The sequence below is a fragment of the Rhamphochromis sp. 'chilingali' genome (genome assembly GCF_963969265.1).
Source record: "Rhamphochromis sp. 'chilingali' genome assembly, chromosome: 2".
NCBI lineage: Eukaryota > Metazoa > Chordata > Actinopteri > Cichliformes > Cichlidae > Rhamphochromis > Rhamphochromis sp. 'chilingali'.
Genome location: NC_137930.1, coordinates 18434133 through 18451843, shown reverse-complemented (window position 1 = coordinate 18451843; position 17711 = coordinate 18434133). Strand labels below are relative to the sequence as shown.

At 41.6% G+C, this 17711-nt stretch overlaps 1 protein-coding gene across 1 annotated transcript in view; it reads left to right on the top strand.

The window, feature by feature from the left end:
* Positions 1–17711, top strand: part of col27a1a (collagen, type XXVII, alpha 1a) — a 71985-nt gene that overhangs the window by 27982 nt on the left and 26292 nt on the right. Inside the window, exons 8-20 of the mRNA XM_080865961.1 lie at positions 547–591; positions 2657–2710; positions 3177–3221; positions 4281–4334; positions 5060–5104; positions 8168–8221; positions 10708–10752; positions 13208–13261; positions 13476–13520; positions 14396–14449; positions 14826–14879; positions 17148–17201; positions 17287–17340. Of these exons, the coding sequence (XP_080722087.1) occupies positions 547–591; positions 2657–2710; positions 3177–3221; positions 4281–4334; positions 5060–5104; positions 8168–8221; positions 10708–10752; positions 13208–13261; positions 13476–13520; positions 14396–14449; positions 14826–14879; positions 17148–17201; positions 17287–17340 (657 nt within the window). The remainder of the gene's footprint in view (positions 1–546; positions 592–2656; positions 2711–3176; positions 3222–4280; positions 4335–5059; positions 5105–8167; positions 8222–10707; positions 10753–13207; positions 13262–13475; positions 13521–14395; positions 14450–14825; positions 14880–17147; positions 17202–17286; positions 17341–17711) is intronic.

Here is a 17711-nt window from a genome sequence, read left to right as displayed (position 1 = left end):
CTCTCTTTCCTTTTTTTTTAAATCTCTCTCTCTCTCTTGCTCCCTCACTCTATCAAACTGTGGTCTGGGAAGGCATGTCTTCCTACCTTTGATTTAGTTTTTTTTCTTTTTCCTCCAGTCTTTGTCGGGGGTCTGTGGTGCTGGAGTCAGCAAAAACTGCAGGAAAGCACTATGTCAGGCTGTCTTCTGTGTTGCAGTCTGGCCTGCTGCAGGGGGAGGGCCTTGCTATCTGACTTAAACAGGAAGGCATTTATATCCTCAACATGCCATGATTTTGGCAATAGTCTTCTGAAGACCCTGCGAACACAGCCAGTGGAAAGTCTGATCCATTAACAGAAGGGCAGATTGATACCTCACCGCATATGGCACCAAATTTGTCTGTTGGTGCTGTTCGCGTTACCACTTCACTCCACCTGTCATTCCCACACATGCTCCTGTGTTTGTCAGGCTTTTTCCTCAACTGTGAATCATTTCAGACTTTCCCACCTCTTTTTTTTCTGTTATTATTTTATACTCACTTATCATGTGATATTTTGGTTTCTTTAGGGACAGAGAGGTTTCCCTGGCCAACCCGGACTCCCTGGAGACCCTGTAAGTATTTTCACAGGTGTTCTTTTTTACTTCTGCAACAGCCACCCTCAGAGAAAAACCCATGTTCATTTCTATATCTTGTATATTCTCATTATATATTTTGCTTCTTTAACCTTAAATCTCCCCAGATGAACTCTTTTCTTTTAGGCACTTCTCTCTACCTCGTGCACATCACATTATCTGCAATGCCATGCCTTCATTAGTGTCCACGTATGTCATTCACGTCCACCTCACTCAAGTCTAAACCCTTGCTCTCGCTTCATTCTTCAAAATTGAAACTCAGTCGTCATTCACTCCAGGTGTTCAACCTTTCACTCTGTGTGTATGTGTGCACGCACCGAGGATGCCAGCTGGGCAGCCAGATTAGATTAGCCTGTTATAAAGCACTGGTGAGGACAGACATCTGGCCAAAGCACTGTGTTAAAGCGATGCACTCCATGATATCAGAACGTGATGCCAAAGAGAGGAAAAAATAGAGGGAAAAGAAACAGGGACAAGCCAAGTAGGCCAACAGTGACACACTCAGTGGCTGCTACTCCGCAGTCCTGGAGAAAGTTTCCCTTTGTGTGTGTCTATTCTGCTCCGGGCTTGTCGTTCAACCGTCACACTGTCTTACAGCATGTCACACTATGACATGCTATGCTATTTTCTAGCAGGCCTTTATTCTTTGTCATATTTCCCAGGTCATTTATCTGTTTGACTTTCCTTAATCTGTGGGAATCCATTCAATGAAGTCTTTTATTCACTGCTAAGTGACGGAAGACATGACTCTGGCTGTTTAGTCCAGCCCAACACTATTTTTAAGCATGGAGCATCCAGCCTTGCGTCCAAAGTTATTTCCAATTAGGCAAGGTCATGCTACTGTTTGCATTAAAGAAAGATCTTAGTCATGAAAAGAGAAGTGGAAATTTCTCCTCACTGTCACAGCCGTGCTCAGGATGACGTCATCAGTTTGGGGAGTTCCTGCTCTAGTCATTGTAGAGAAGGTACTTTTTACTAATATGCCCTCCCACTCGATTCATCCTCAAGCGCCCCCCTGTTTCCCACATAGCTGGTTCCTTTTGATGACGATCACAGTGTAAATCACCATACTGTTGTGTGCAGTAACACAGTGTCTTGATGACACTGTGTTACTGTAATGCACCACAGGCTGTATTCAGAGCCTAAACCTACAGCTGGTCAGTTAAAGGCCCAAATGTCACAAAGCCAAATTCATGGCGTGTTTTAACTGGCAGCATCATACACATTTATCCGAGAGAGGGAATGGCAAGGAAAGTAAGACACAAACGCTTGTCCTCTGCAAATTTTAAACACAACCTGCTTCTGTGCACATGTCTTATGCCTTCTGACAGTGACATATACAGTACATGCATGCAAACCAAACTGCTAATTAGGGTCTATGGTCTGGAACACATCTGAAAAGTGAGGAGTGAAAGAAAAAAAAAGAAGCTTTTCATGGTAATCAGTGGGAACAATTCAGTGGGGTGGAATGTCACCAAGTTCATCTACACAAGTACTCTACTTAAGTACCAATTTGAGGTGCATATACTTTTCTAGAGTGTTTATTTCCTTGCCATTTTAACATAATAATAAAATATGATCTTTTAAATCAAAACAATTCTAAAAAAAAAAAAAAACGCAGCCGAAGGTTTTTTCCTGTTAAAAGGGAGTTTTTCCTTCCTACTGCCACCAACTGTTTGCTCATGGGGGGCAGCTGATTGTTAGCGTTTTCTCTGTACTACTTTAGGGTCTTTACCGTTGAACATAAAACAGCTTGAAGTGATTTCTGTTTTGATTTGACGCTATATGTATAAATAAATAAATAAATAAATAAATGACATTAAATTTAATTAATAAAAAGAACATATTGGAGACATATAGTTATTATACTTATCAATCACTGTATTTCATCCCATCTGCGTTGTCTACCTCACTGAAACCATTCACTGCTATGAATGGCCTGCTTGTGTGTGTTTGTGTTGCTGCAATTTTGATTGCCCACCCTACCGCTCTCTCCCTCTCCTCCACCTTCTTATTTGTCTCTCTCTTTCTCTCTTCCCCGCAGGGTGAGCAAGGTCCAGTCGGGAGCCCAGGTGCCAAAGGTTATCCTGGCAGGCAGGTGCAGTAAATCCTCTCCTGTGACTGGTACAGTTGTAGTCAGGGCCGTAGTAAGGGCAGAGGGCCAAGAGGGATTAGGTTATGCTAAGCAGATGGCCTGGAGGAAAAAAACATATTTGGGTAAATACTAAACAGAAGAAAATGACTAATAAATGCCTCAGAAATTAACATAGAGATCCACTTCAGTATTTAAGCCATAGCTGCTATACAGAAATGTATGGCAGTGTATTTTTGTACAGGAGTATTTATTATTGTGTCCTGTCACCTTTCCCCATTGGGGAGGTTTCTGTTATTTTTATAATAAACCTTACCAATTATAATATTAGGATGTATCTCTGTTGCATTGCTTTTTAAAATATTCCATTCTAAAGTTAAACCTGTAGACTTTGGTATAACCCAAATGAAGTACTTCAGGCACAGCTTCAAGTGCAGGGCTGCTAAATTAAATTCCTCTTTTTGATTTTCAGGGTTTACCTGGGCCTATAGGACCGATGGGGCCTAAAGGCGTTCGGGTAAGGAGTCAACTTTCTGCTCTACAAATGTGCTGCTCAAGCTTAGATCTGTCTAAATGACCAGTATTGATGTTTTGACAGGATCACTGAATATGCTTACTCGTCTCATGACATTTATTTAAAAAAAAATGCACAAAGAAGTTGCTAAATTAAGGGCCTGCTCACAAGCATTAGCATTTTGTGCTAGAAAGCTGTTGTTGGATGAGCACTTACTTGAATGCAACACCAGCCAAATGCTAGTATGTATGAAAGCATGCATGGCAGCAGTTGCACCAGCATCCAACACCGCACACATAAATAAACACACACTCAACTCACTGTTAATAGCGTGCTAAACTTAGGAGCCTTGTAATACAAACATTGTGTTACTGTATACAGACTCTTATTCAAAGACTGGCTGTTGATAAGCCTCCTCATGCAAACCAACACCCTTTAGGCACACAAACAAAAAAACAGACGCGGGTGACACAAACTGATTTTTATGTTGCATTTCAATAAAGGTTCTTTATCAGTTTCCCTTGGCTGCTCCGAAGCCTTCCCCTGCCCCCACTGGCTGGAATTTCCTGTTTAAGCTCAGTTTGAGGCCCTGCTGTCTTAAGGAGGCCTTCTAGTCCCCCTTTTGCTCACTGCACTACCTTTCTCTGTTTTCTGCTCTCTTTCCCTTGCTGACCACTACGTATTGTGTAAACTCATCTGACGCCTTGCTTCTAACTAGCACCTGAACTGTTCCTCCAGCGTTCAACTGTGGTGTTTCTGCTTGTTGTCGTCTGTGTGTGTCTCCACCATACTGACAGCCCAGTGTGATGTCCTGGCTATCTTCAGAGATCCCTGGCGTGAGGGTATGTGCCCTTGGACTACATCGTGGAAGCCAGCACCATGCAGTCCATGGGCATATACACTTGCCTCATGGCTTGGTTCTTCATGCAAGCCAACCCAGTCCGTGGTGGACCATCATCCACTGAAAACCAGCCCCAGAGCCATTAGGGGTTTTTTTCCTACTGCTTTTATACTATCCAAATACTCATCCATATTCCTCCTGTCTCCTCTTCTCTCCTTCAGGGTTTCATTGGAATCCCAGGCCTTTTTGGCCTGCCCGGTCCTGATGGCGAAAGAGTGAGTCCTTTTCAAATGTATATTTCTCTCAAGCAATCGGTAACTCAGAAAATGTACACAGACCAGCCGAATCCAGCTAAAGGGCCTGTGAAAGGACAGCATTTCTTCTTCAGCATTTTGTACATTCAGCTGTCTTGTTGTTATAACACGAGAAGCAGTCCCCAGCTGTCCGAGATGCTGCTGTATAAAGCTGTGTGGGAGTGTTGATGACTCATAATAAAAGCCGCTCTTTTAAGGCCTTTGAACTGCCTGAACTCACTAAGGCCTCTTACTTCTGTACAGCCATTTGCCTACTTATGACACGGTCCAGAAGGTTGCATCAGCACAGGATAGGCTGTAATCACAACTTGTACCATCTGTAGCCAGAAAGATACACATAAAGCAGAGACTATGCATAGCTCTCTTCTTCCAGCAGACTCTTTTTCTCATTTAATAGACATATGTGCACAATGGAAGCCTAGATCTCTCATAATAGGTTAGAAATATAGGCTAGGCTGCAGTCAGCTGCTGTTCACATCTGCTGAAGCAGGAGAGGAGACAGGCTTACGGCTATGGCTTTTTAATAGTGTGTTTTGGGCTTGAATCAGTTCTACCCAAAAGTGCTATGTTTTGATTTTGATATGGCTTTTTACATAATGTCTGACTCTGTCTTTCGTCTTCTTTTCACCCTTTCTGTTCTGCTTTCTTTTCTACTTCTGCTCTCTCTATCTTGTTTGGATTTTCAGGGTATACCCGGCGAACCAGGGAAGAGGGGCAAGATGGGTAGGCCGGTAAAGTTTTGTCTCAACATACTTTGCAGATAATCTTTCAAAAATGTGATGAATTGTGCTGGATGTGCTCATTTTGAATGTTTGCTTTGTTATGGATGCTGATTATAGCTTTTAGAACCTTAAAGTTCAGAGACAAGTTTGGAAAAAAAAGAAAAATTCCCTGTATTTGGGTCAGATCGAAACTTTTTCTGCAAAGAATCCAACACATATGAAAATTTATAAGGTCTGCATTTGCGTCATTCTTTCAATCGGCTAAGTATTTCCATGGCTGTTGGAAGGGTTAACTGCAGCCTGAATAGAGTGGAGTCCCACCAGCCGCATGTCGGGGTCTTGGATGTAACAAGAAAAAGGCTTTTGTTGGAGTAATGGGCTTTCGGTCCCCCCCAGCATGGAGCCAAGCCATTTGGAAGGAAGCCGCTGATTCTGTTGTGTGTGTCAGATATAGTGTTCAAAGTCAGTTTGACAGAGTGTTTTAGAAAGAGTGTGTAACCCCCGACACACACTGCTGAGATCATTCTGCAGCTGTTGCTTATTGGCTTTTCAGTAAATAAGGCATTTATTGGCCAAAACGTCTAAACACACGCAAGCGAGTGTCCACTATTGTGAGGCTTTTAGAAGTAGATGCTTATTCTGTTATTAGGCAATTGTTTAAGAAGCAGCTGCAGATACAAATTTAGCGCTTCAGAAGTTTGTGGGGCCTTTTGCATTTGATTTGATTGCATTAGATTTTTTTTGGAGTTTGTATGCGTGGGTGTTCTCCTCACTTAAAGAGGCCTGCATTATAAGAGAAGTTTTACAGCCATGAAAACGGCACAGGGATATAAAAATATCATTATTTTGGTCTGTTTAGTACCAATATCCGTACATTTCTTATGCATAACATCCTTAAAAGACAGCATTAAATGTACTGAAGTAAATTTAGAAATTAAGCACATTTCTGGCCTGCAAAAGCAACTGAAAGACACACACCTATCATAATCACTGTCATCTGGTTTCAGTGCTTTTGCATGGAAAATGGAAAGCATGGACGCTTAATGAGATGATCCCTCAGAGATCATCCCTCTGCTCCCTGATGGAACAGAAGAACCACAAGAACACGAGCCAGACATTTTAATGGCCATCACCAGAGCACTTGTACTCTGTTGAGGAAGCACACACACGCACAGTTTGCCATCTACCAATGAGTCAAGAGCGAATATATCTAAAACCATGGAAAGCTTAAAAAGTTTCCAAAGTGCATTGCCAACATTTCTACATAACTTTTTTTTTCTGTTTGGCTGTCTTTGTCTGTTGGTGGTGGTTGTCTTTATCAGGCTCATCTGTTGCAGTTCTTTTATATCAGTTCAGTATCTTGCAGTAAGTGCTGCTGTTGTTTGATCCTTTTTAAGGTTGAGGCTGATGAAAAGGGTGGTCTGACATAATGTGAAAGCAGAAATACACTAAAGGCTCACATGACTCTCCTCAAAGGCTTTTTAAGTACTTGGCAAATCCACGTTTCCCACATTTGTCCTCAGCTCGTACAGCAGCGGCGACAGCTATATGATTCATCTTTTGGGTCACTGTCATCCTTCGTAGATGTGTGTTCCCCCAGCGCTCACAATTTTATCGTACTATAAAGCAGGCTTCTGTTGCACAATGACCCTACTTTCTTCTTCTTCTTCGTTTTTAGGTAGCATGGTACTCCACCTGCTACAGAAACAATGTGCAATTACAGCAGTTAGTGCTGTTAGGATCGCCTCATTGACCTGATGCAAAGTTTCAGGAGAAACATTCAGAAAGCCTCAGTCAAAGGGATTTATTATTGTCTAAAAGTGAGGTTGAAATGGCATTTCGTTTTCAAGAAACAACCTGCAAAGGAGTTGCGTTTAGTCAGCACAATTTGCTTCTAAGTATAGACAGAGATTTAAATGCAGTATATCTAAATCATCTCCACTCTTGCAGAAATAACTGACATTTTCAGGAGGTAACAGTAATTGGCATTTTGAAGCAATGCATTGAGGCCAGAATAGCAGAACCTAGCCATTATGAGTCTTTCTGAATGGTTTGGTTTAAAATGCCTTGGCTCTACTGCTTTATGCAGATGTGGTTTCTCTGCGCTAAACCACCAACTGTTAGCAAAGCTCTGATTAGCTTCCCTGTTACTGCTAAATGGACAGGGTAATTACTTGGCTTACGGTAGAACAGTAGAACAGTTGGCTACACACAGCCTACAGCTGATAGATTTAATGCTTTTAATGGAGCCATTATACTCTTATTTTGCGCATATTTCAAATTACTTTATATTTAATGCTATATTTGACTCTGTGAAACTGTTATAATTGCCGCACTATTACAGTAGCAGCACTCTTGGCTGTGCAGCAGTCAGCAGTATTTGTGAAAGTGTGCTCTGTTCACTTGACTCCGTGGTTAAGGCCATTCACATTGGCATATTTCCCCCAACTACAATGCACTTTTTTTATTTGCATCAGTATTTGCACAATCAATGCAAATACAATTGCCTTGTGTGCACTAAAGTGACTGTAACTAAATATGCTTATTACAGCAGTAGATCACAAGACTTGAGATGACGCTCCAGAGAACGATCATCCATCTCCAGTGATCATTATCTCTGAAGAGCTTTGTACCATCTTTCAGCTTCTTGGTTTGTTTTTGCTTCCTTAAATGTGCTGCTTTGGTTCTCTCTCATTGCTTATCTCAATGTGTCATTTGGCCAATAAAGAAGCAACTGAAAACTTCCTGCTCAGGCTATGACAGGTTCCTTCAGTTAGTGAATCAGTGGATTTGGGGGTGGGGGTGTGGGGGGCAGATTACAGTGGGCATCACATGGCCAGAACCACTCCTATAATGAATAGTTGTGTCCCTCCATAAATTCTGGATGTGTCTATAAGGAGCTGCTCACCAAATCAATTTGAATGCTGTGTTCACATCTGCGCGTTTCCCCCAAGTTGCCCAAAAATCAGTTGTCTCTGAGCTGAACTAAAAGCAACAGGACATACATTTATGAATACCTATGTTTGAGTTGCTGTATGTCGCCAACATTAAAGTTCCTCTCTCTGTTTTCAGGGGTTTCCTGGTGACTTTGGGGAGAGAGGACCACCTGGGCCAGATGGAGAGCCAGTATGTCACACGCTTACTTACCCACACACACACACCTGATGTTTACTGTAACATTTTCACAGTGCTTGTGGCTAAATCCTCAGTTGGTCCAGCAGTTTGCCTCTGTGTTTGGGTTTTGTTTGAAGTTGTTCTCGACAAGCATCGCTATTGCATTTCATTTCGTGTCATGCCTCCAGCTGCTGTAGATCATTTTCCTTGGCACATATTTTCCAAAAAAGAAAAAGAAAAAGGAAAAAAGCTGTATTAAATGTAGCTTTTCCTATTCGCCGCTGTAAACTGCGTCCCAACACACGTATAGCTTCACAGCCATGAGAAGGCGATATCCAAGAATAGTAAATGATGTAACAGGATGCCATTTTGATGACTCCCCCCATTCATTAATGACGGACCAGCAAAACCCAGTCTGTGTAACTCCGTCCATATGGAAGACAAATAATTGGACCGTAGCATTTCCACTATTTTTGATATTCCTACAAATTTGGGACTTCATAAGCTCTGTTACGATTCGGTGTTGTCAGTGTTTTGTTTTAGGCGTGACTGTAATGTGTTTCCTGCTTTACTTTGAAAGTCTGTCTTATCTCAGTGTTTTCAGTTTACGCTTTCTTGTCTCGTCAGTTCTGATTTGCCCCAGCTGTGTTTCCCTCCTGTTGTCCATTCCCTGATTGCTCCCTCTATGTATTTAAACCCTGTGTTTCAGTGTGTCATGGTCGCGATCTCCCCCGTTGTAAATAGTTTGGTGTTTTGTTATAAATAAATAGTCTGTTGTAAATACTTTCGTTATGGGATATTTTTGTTTTGGGATTTTGGTGGAGAGCCTTCGTGGTTTTACTTTCTTTATCTTTATTTTTCTACGTTGCACCCCGGTTGCCTAGGCCGGGGTGTAACAAGCTCGTCAGTGAAAACTCTAGAACAAAAACATAAAAAGTTACACTTGATGCACACTGAACTACGCATAATAAAAGTGAAGTTAAGGTTTATGTTCTAGAAAACACTTCACCTATCCATTTCTGACTTTTCCAATGAGTCAGGCTTTTAGAGCAGGCAGCTGAACTGCTAATAAATCCTTTTTTGGGCTGTTTATTCTCTTCCTGAGAAAAAGACCCATCTTCCAAAGTGGATTACGCATTAGATTTTTCAAATGTTATTATGAAATAATCAGTAAGCTTATGGAATATATGAAAATATATTTATATATACTTTGCTTTTTCCTTCTCCACTCTTTGTTGTCTTTACTTGTGATGACATGTTTAATGCATTTTACTCCTGCAAAGCAAGCAGATTGTCTTCAAATCTTGATGAAGCTTAAAATGTTTGGGGAAAAAAGCAGAATATACTTATTTAATCTTAGATGCTTACTGGAAAAGTCAGACTCAACAAGGCTGTGCTTCTGGGGGGCATTGAGCTATCAGTAATTTCAAATGCAGAGGGAAAGCTATCATCAGTAGATGTATAGTTTGTTATTTGTTTGTGGGTAGCTGCAGTGGAGAAATGTCCTGTAGATGGATGTACCATCAACCTCCTATGAGGCCTATTGGGAAGTCATCAGATTTGCTGTGATGATGGTGTTGGTGATGGTGTCATAAGTCACCAAATAAGTAATCCTTTGAAGAAAAATGACCATGGCCATGGCTAAAACAGTCAACTTCATGATGGTGGTAAATAAAAGAAAATACCATTTAAACAATGACATCACCTACTGCTTAATGTTGTTGCCTTTTGATGCCACCAGTTTTGCTGTTGCCATGTTGGTGCTTTAAAACTGGGCATCATGAGCAATAGGAAACTTGTCATTAGCTAATGAGGTTATCCAGTGCACATACTTTATAATTTCCCACAAGTTACAAATTAAACTTTGTGTTTTCAATATAACCACCATTAAGTCATCAGGAAAGTGTTTACTGAGGTCACAGAACAAGGGAGCCAAGGTTTCTTTTCCCATAGACTTCTACACAACTGGAAGACTTTTTGCAACCAGTGGAGTCGCCCCCTGCTGGCCATTAAAAAGAAAGCAGGTCTCTTTTGCATTGGCTTCACGTTTTCAAAGTTTAGTGAAAGAAACTACTTTCTTTCACTAAACCTTTATGCTGTCTATGAATAAAAGTCGAAAATGACTGACATAGATTTTCTTTAACACTGAATGAGTATACTGTACTAACTCCTGGATATTTCACTGGGTTAAAGTAAAACCTGTTAATGGCCTTAATTAGGATACAGTCTCTGTCCTCTTGTCTTTCTTTCTTTTCTTTCTTTTTTTGAGGTAGAACCTGCATATTTGAAAAAGCCACAGTGGGACGATGGTCTCACATCCCTTTTACCTGAGACCCCTCACATATTCATGCACACAGCCCCCTCTCATAAGCTGCGAAGAACACTGAGCCACTCTTCTGAGCATGTTTGTTTTAAAAAAGGGCCAATAACCCATGAAACTTGCTCCTTTTCCCTCTCTCTTCATCTCACTAACTCTCTCTCTCCTCCTCTCCAACTAGGGTAACATGGGAGCCCCCGGTCCAAACGGAGTTCCTGGACTTATTGTGAGTTGTAGTTTGTGTGTTTTCTGTGCACAATCTCGGCTGCAAATGTTTAAATGAAACTGAATATACCTGCAAAACTGGGGGAAAAAGGAGAAAACTTTATTAGCTTGCATTTATGTCGCCTGCCAGTTTGGTGGGGATCTAATTCATATATTTAATATAGATATTAGGTGAATGTGGATGGTTCTTAGACGCCAGGGCTTTTTTCACAGTGAGTGTAAAGCCTGAATTGTGCAGTTTATATCTGCTATTTTCTCACATGAAGAACAAGGCACTCGTGTGCAGTTTATCAATCACACAGACCTTAACAGTGCATCTTGTCCTCCTCTTGAAGCGCCCTTTTAATAACTATTTTTAGAACAGAGCTGCCCCCCGCCCACCCATCACCTTGCCCTCCATGCTTGCCCAGCCCGACAGCCGCATAATTGTGTATGATTATAATGTCTCCCTGGTTTCTCTTGTTGCGTCCCGTCTTCACCCATTGCTGCCACTCCTCCCGACCTATTCTAGGCCACCGGTGGTGGTAGTAGGCCTGTAATTGAAGGACTCTGATTACAGCCCTAGTCTGAGCTTTGTGTCCTCTTTATCCGTCTTATCCGTCAGCATAATGTACAGTACGTAGCAGCGGGACGGAGCGCCACTACAAAGATAAAAATATACAGTCACTCTTCTTTGGGGACTCCAAAGCTGAGAAGCTTTGGGTGAAGGCTGGCAACTACTGAAGTAGAGAAAATGTCTAGACAACGACTCTCACTTAGAAATACACTCAAAATAGATAGTTTCTCTTTTCTTATTTTTGCTTATATTTAACAGTTGAAAAATGAACCAAATTTCATTGTGTTAAAGACTGCCATTCTGAAATACAAACAAGACCTACTTTGATGTCATGAAGCCTCATCTGTGGCAGTTTTTCACCAGTATGATGTTTCCGAGTCTATGATTATGCTAGGAATCACTGGAGTTCATTATCAGTCTTCTCCATTAGCTGAAATCACATCTCACATCACATGTAATCACATCTCACCATCTCTGTGTTTTATTTGCAATACGCTGACTGTTTATGATGCATTTTCACTATTAGTACAAGTGCATGCTACAATGCTGTTTGACATGTCTGTGCTGTTTGGTGTGCAATAGGATGTTTTTTCAATAAGTCCCATCTGGACGTAACGTTTTCAGTAGGAGAAACGTTTCGTCACTCATCCAAGTGACTTCTTCAGTCTCAGCTTACTGCAGGTTTCCCCAACCTTATAAAGAGTACATTTGAGCAAAAACTGAAACTAGCCCACTGAATGATCAAAACGCTATTAACAGAATCAGTCTTTTGCGATTTACTTACCTGGATGATTGAGCATGCATCAAGACATGTTTTTATAGGGTTTCATATGTGCATAAATACAAAAACAGGCCTTTTTAGCCTTTTGCTAGCTGGTTACTGGGCAACCTTTTGGCATCTCATTGTATCATGCATAACTGAAGTTTTGAGGCTACAAATGAATCAGAATCAGAATCAGAATCCGATGTTATGCTTGGGAAATAAAAATGATACGATTCCTTTGTAAGGTCTTATAGTTGTTAAAATGCAAAATCCAGGTTATAGATGCATTAGACAGATGGATTTCAATGTGTGCACAGAGCGGAGGCAAGTATTTCTCATTGCAGCAGCATCCTCCAAAAACACACACAGAGACACACAAAAATACATAAGGACCTTGCTCTTAGTGACCATTGGGTTTGAATACTTGAATACCCCAAAACTGCAAATCTGTGTCTTTCGAATGTGCAAAATTCAGTTTCAGAGTTCATTTGTGGGGAACAAAAGTCTATACAGAAGTGAATCTGCTGTTTTAAGAGAGCAGCTAAGTGTCAAGTGAGAGTTCAGGTAGAGTAATAATAGACAAGAATTCATTGAAAGTAAGATTAATGTGTTTCTTCATGCATTTCTAGCTATTTGTGAGCAGGAAATATGCCGTTGAAATTAACATTTAAGTGTGAGACTAGAGCACTGAAACTATAGAGCAGATCTTGTTGTTTTAGAGACAGATCAGTCCAGCAGGATATGACTTAATTATCAGGTATTAGATTCCATTAGATTAGAAGTTTGGGGGGAAGGTTGCCTTTTAACTCACAATACCAAATTAAGTGAGTTGCTCCGAGGTGCAATTTTGCAGCTTATATTTGATAACATCCTCTGTCGATTATTCACTGGGGCTAATGTTTGACACACTAAGCCAAGGCTACTCTTTGATTTAAGCTTCAGATGCACAATCTTGGCTTCTGACCACAACATCTATTCATTCTTCCCGATGTTTGAGTTGCTGTCCCAAAGAGCGCTCTTATTGTATATGTGTTTTTTACATTAATGAATGGGGCCTGGGCCACATCTTTGTTCGTTATGCGTGTGATATCACTATTTATTAATGTGTTTCTTGTTTATCCCATCTTCTTGCATTAGGGAGACATGGGACCTGTGGGACAGATTGGCCCGCCAGGACCTAATGGACTGAAGGTAATCTCTCACACACATAGAGATAGAAACTGTTGCCTTCACTGTCTTATTTTTATCAGTTATTGTATATGCAATAAAACAAGAGATTTTTAAGAAGGCCTATTTTAAGCTTTTGAATTTGGATTAGTTACCAGTTATGTGCCGTAAAGATGTACTTTTGATCGAATTTGGCTTTTGAGGTGCCTTTCAACCAGTTTGTTGGTGCTTTTTCCAGGGGGTGCCTGGAAATCCAGGAGAACCAGGACTGAAAGGTGATAAGGTGATCTGAATATTCCTGTTATTGACCTGTGTTTAAGCAGCATGTGATGGATATGTAGTCTTTTGCATCCTACCGTAGATATTTCTGTCCAGAGTTTAGGCCTTAAACAGCATGCTCATTAGGTGTCACCTGCAAATTAACTTATATAAACCTCTGAGGATTGTTTCTATTGGTGTAGATGAGGTTTCCATATGCATATTTTTGTGAAATCTATTATGGAAGCATTTTAATTTAAAGCAGCCAGCCAAGCTATTGAAGAAAATGAAAGAAAAGTAGACAGACATTGTCCTTGAAATTTAAAACAAACAGCAGCATGAAGAGACCACTCAGCACTGATGATTTAAGGAGGTTCAACTAGAAGGCCTTTTAAGGACAGCAGTAAAATCTGGCTGCCTCTACTAAAACCAGAACAGTGCACAATACCTTAATGATGGTAAAGCACAAATAGTCAAATCTGAAAGTGACTGAAAGACCTTCATCAGAGGCCTCATGTTTGAAATTTGGTTTATTGGACACTTCTCACTTTGCATTTGTAATTACTGCAGTTACTCATTATTACTCATTTGTTTTGTGCTGGAACGGCCTGCAAAACATGTGGTGTGACAAACTGCAGCAATGCCTTTTATAATACATACTGACACCACATGGAATAGTTGGCTAATCCAGTAAATAACACTCGCTGTGTGTGGATATTCATAAAGTGTAAACTGCTAATTAGTATTGTCTGTTTAAAAAAAAATAATAAAAGCTTGTATTTGGAAAAGTGGAACATTTCATTCCCCCCTAATGGTTTCCTTTTTTTTTTCTTTTTTTCTGTCCATACCTCATCCATCCACCTATGTATGCGTGTTCGTCTCCTCCTCTCTCTCTGTCAGGGTGAAATTGGGATTCCTGGAGAGCAAGGGGAGATTGGATTCAAAGGAGACAAGGTACGTCACCTTTGCAACACAGTTGTGCACGCCTCACATGCACACGCTCTCTATCTCACTGCTTTCTGACCTCCTCAGCCACCGTACGGAACGCTACCTGCAGTACACTCGTGTTACACAGCCTTTGTCTTTGCAAAATGACTTTTCCAGATGTCTGCTGTTCAGCTTAAGGAAATTCATGTGTTCACCCTCCACATTTGTCTCTGTGTGTAAGCAAAATTCAAATCCATCACAGAGCAGAGTGGCCTCAAGAGATAGCACAATCTTGAACAGAGAGTCATGCATGTCGAATGTCTGCTTTGCTAGAAAATAAATTAAGCTTCTGATCCTGTCTGACTGTCTCTCTGAGTTTTTAACTTTTGTTTGTATTGGACAGGGTGTCCAGGGGGCCCCAGGTTTACCAGGCATCCGTGGGAAATCGGGACCACAGGTTAGTTCTTGTCTGGGAATGTATTCATGAAAACCAGGAATACATTTAACTGTTAAAATGTGGATAAGCAATTAGATAAGCAATAGTTTAGTTTTTGTTTGTTTGTTTGTTTTTGCCTTCATTGGTCCTTAAGCTATTTCCTTAATAGCCTTTGTGCTAACAGTTTGGCCAGAAAACAAAACTCAGACATACCAGTTAACTTAGCAGAAAGCTGAAAACTGCAAGCTCAGCAGTGTCAAAAGGTCCAAAACCTGCACATTATGTAATCTTTAATGTTTAAAGTAGGGTTTTTGTTAATCAACAGTAAACATAACTATTTTTATAGCCTGTTATGTCCAGGACTATTTCTTGGCCTGATGCAACAATTTCCTATCCATGAGGTTTACAAGCATCCATTAGAGTGTCCAGGAAGTCGCTGCTCTTTGCCAGGAAACTGTCACCAGCATTATATCAGGTCAAGTGGCTCTATAGTGTAGTGGTTTCTATAGTTGCCTAACAAGTGAGAGACCCCTAGTCTGATCCTAGAAGGAGGCACAAACCTTTATAGGGTTGCATCAGATGTAAAAGAAATCTGCCAAATCAAACATGTGGAGCTACCCACTGTAGCAATCCCTTGTGAATAATGGAGCAGCTGAAAGTAGCATTTCAGTCTCTCAGGAAGTTAAGTCCAGCTTTACTAACCACACCCAGGACTGATTATGCCAGACTTGCTGAATCAAGAAATCACTTAAACAGAACCTGTCTGACAAAGTTAAGTAGATCTTAAAAAGCAGCACATCATGCCACGATGTAAAGAAACATCTGAGAAACAAAGTCAAGTGGAAAAGGGTTCCAGTAAACCACGGTGAGTGCCATTATTCACAACTTGAAACAGTGGTGAAGCTTCCCAGGAGTGACCGGCCGATCAAAATTACTTCAAGAACACATCAACGACTCATTTAGGCCTCATTTAGGCCTCATTTGCCTCAATTAAGGTCAGAGGTCATGATTAGAAAATAAGAAAGCGACTAGGCAAAAATGGCATCTGTAAAAGAGAGGAGGAAACCACTGCTGACCAAAAAGACACACAAAGACTCGTCTCACATTTGCCATAAAACACCTTGATGAGCCGCAAGACTTTTGAGAAAATATTCTGTGGACTGACGAGACCAACTTTGAATTTTTTGGAAGCTTTGAGTCCCGTTACATCTGGTGTAAAACTAACACAGCATTTCATAAATAACACCATACCAACAATCAAACATGGTGGTGGTAGTGTGATGGTCAGCATTGCTGGTTCAGGACGTGGACAACTTGCTGAGACTTGATTGATCAGTGAGCAGTGCTTTCGTACCTGTTGAGCTCATTTCAAACATAACCTGCTCCTGTCATGCGCCGTGGTGCGCGGGCACGAAAGGATCCAGGCGCAGACTCCGAGCTAACAAAAAGACACTTTAATAAAACAACGAAAGGCGGCCCGGGGAAAGTAGAGAGCAAAACAGAAACTAAAAATCCGGGGAAACAATGACACGAGGACGCCGGGATCGGGACGGCGGGGGGCTGCAATAGAAAGGGGAGATGATTACTAGGGAGCCAGGAAGCGGGGAGAACATATCAGGACTGAGTTAGAGTAGGGCCTTACGATAGAACGGAACCGTGGGAGCTCGGGAGGGAAGTGTGGCAGTCCGTGGGGGCAGGAAGTCCGTGGAATGGCGAGTGGGCCAGGTGAGCACCGCGAGATCCAGTTGAGCCGGAGGACAGGCAGGTAGCAGACGCCGAGTAGAAACCTGGACAGAAGTAGGCAGGTTAAACAAAGTTCCAAGCAGGAGAGACTGCACACTTTTCGTGGAAGTCTGGTTACCACTGTGGGGATGACTACGGACTGGCGTGGAGCATCCGTCAGCGCCGGATTAAGTGGATCTCCGTGTAATCACCGGGATGGAGAGCAGGTGTGCTGGTGATGGCCCAGCCCGGGGGTGTGGCTACCCGAGCATCACGCATTCCACAGACACAGGACCACGGACCATGACAGCTCCAGAAAAAGTTAGGTCTTTTGCCTTGCCAATGCACCCCATTAATAAGTGAACCACATTCATAAAACAGACAAACAAGTGGTAACACTGAAGTTACATGGATAAGCCCAAATCCTGCTTCGTAGTACAGGACTCAGCTGCTGGCTGTCCCAAATGCACAGACATTTGCAAATGTCACTGATCCTCTCATCTCATTTTCAGCATGAGTTTTTATTTCTTATCACATCCAACTGTTTCAAGTCTTTCTGTTTTACAGGGAAAGCCAGGAGAGAAAGGTCCCGATGGTACCCCCGGACCTCCGGGCCCTGAGGTTTGTATTTACTCCTTTGTTGTTGCATTTGATGTCTGTATTTCACAGACAGAATAATAATCGATGCCCTTTTTAATCTTGATAGGGTTTTCCTGGTGACATGGGACCACCAGGAGAGAACGGCCTTGAAGGACCAAAGGTTAGTAAAATCATGATCTAAGCTAAGCAGTCCCTAAACTAACTCATGATTCAAAACAGGGACAGAACTTGGCTAGTGCTCCACAGCAACACTGGGAGAGATACAGTGGCTCTTGAGCTAAATTATAACGCCAGCCCCCTAATATTCACATGATGATAATGTTTTTATATTTATATAAGTAGGTGTAATACCACTGCCTTATTTTAGTTTTGAGCATTACTTTTGCTTATACTTGATCATAAACTAAACATCATCTGGAGAAAGTTTCAGTAGATGGTGGCTCAAGAGTTGGCAGTTCGCCTTGTAATCGGAAGGTTGCCGGTTCAGTCTCGGTCGTTGTGTCCTTGGGCAAGACACTTCACCCGTTGCCT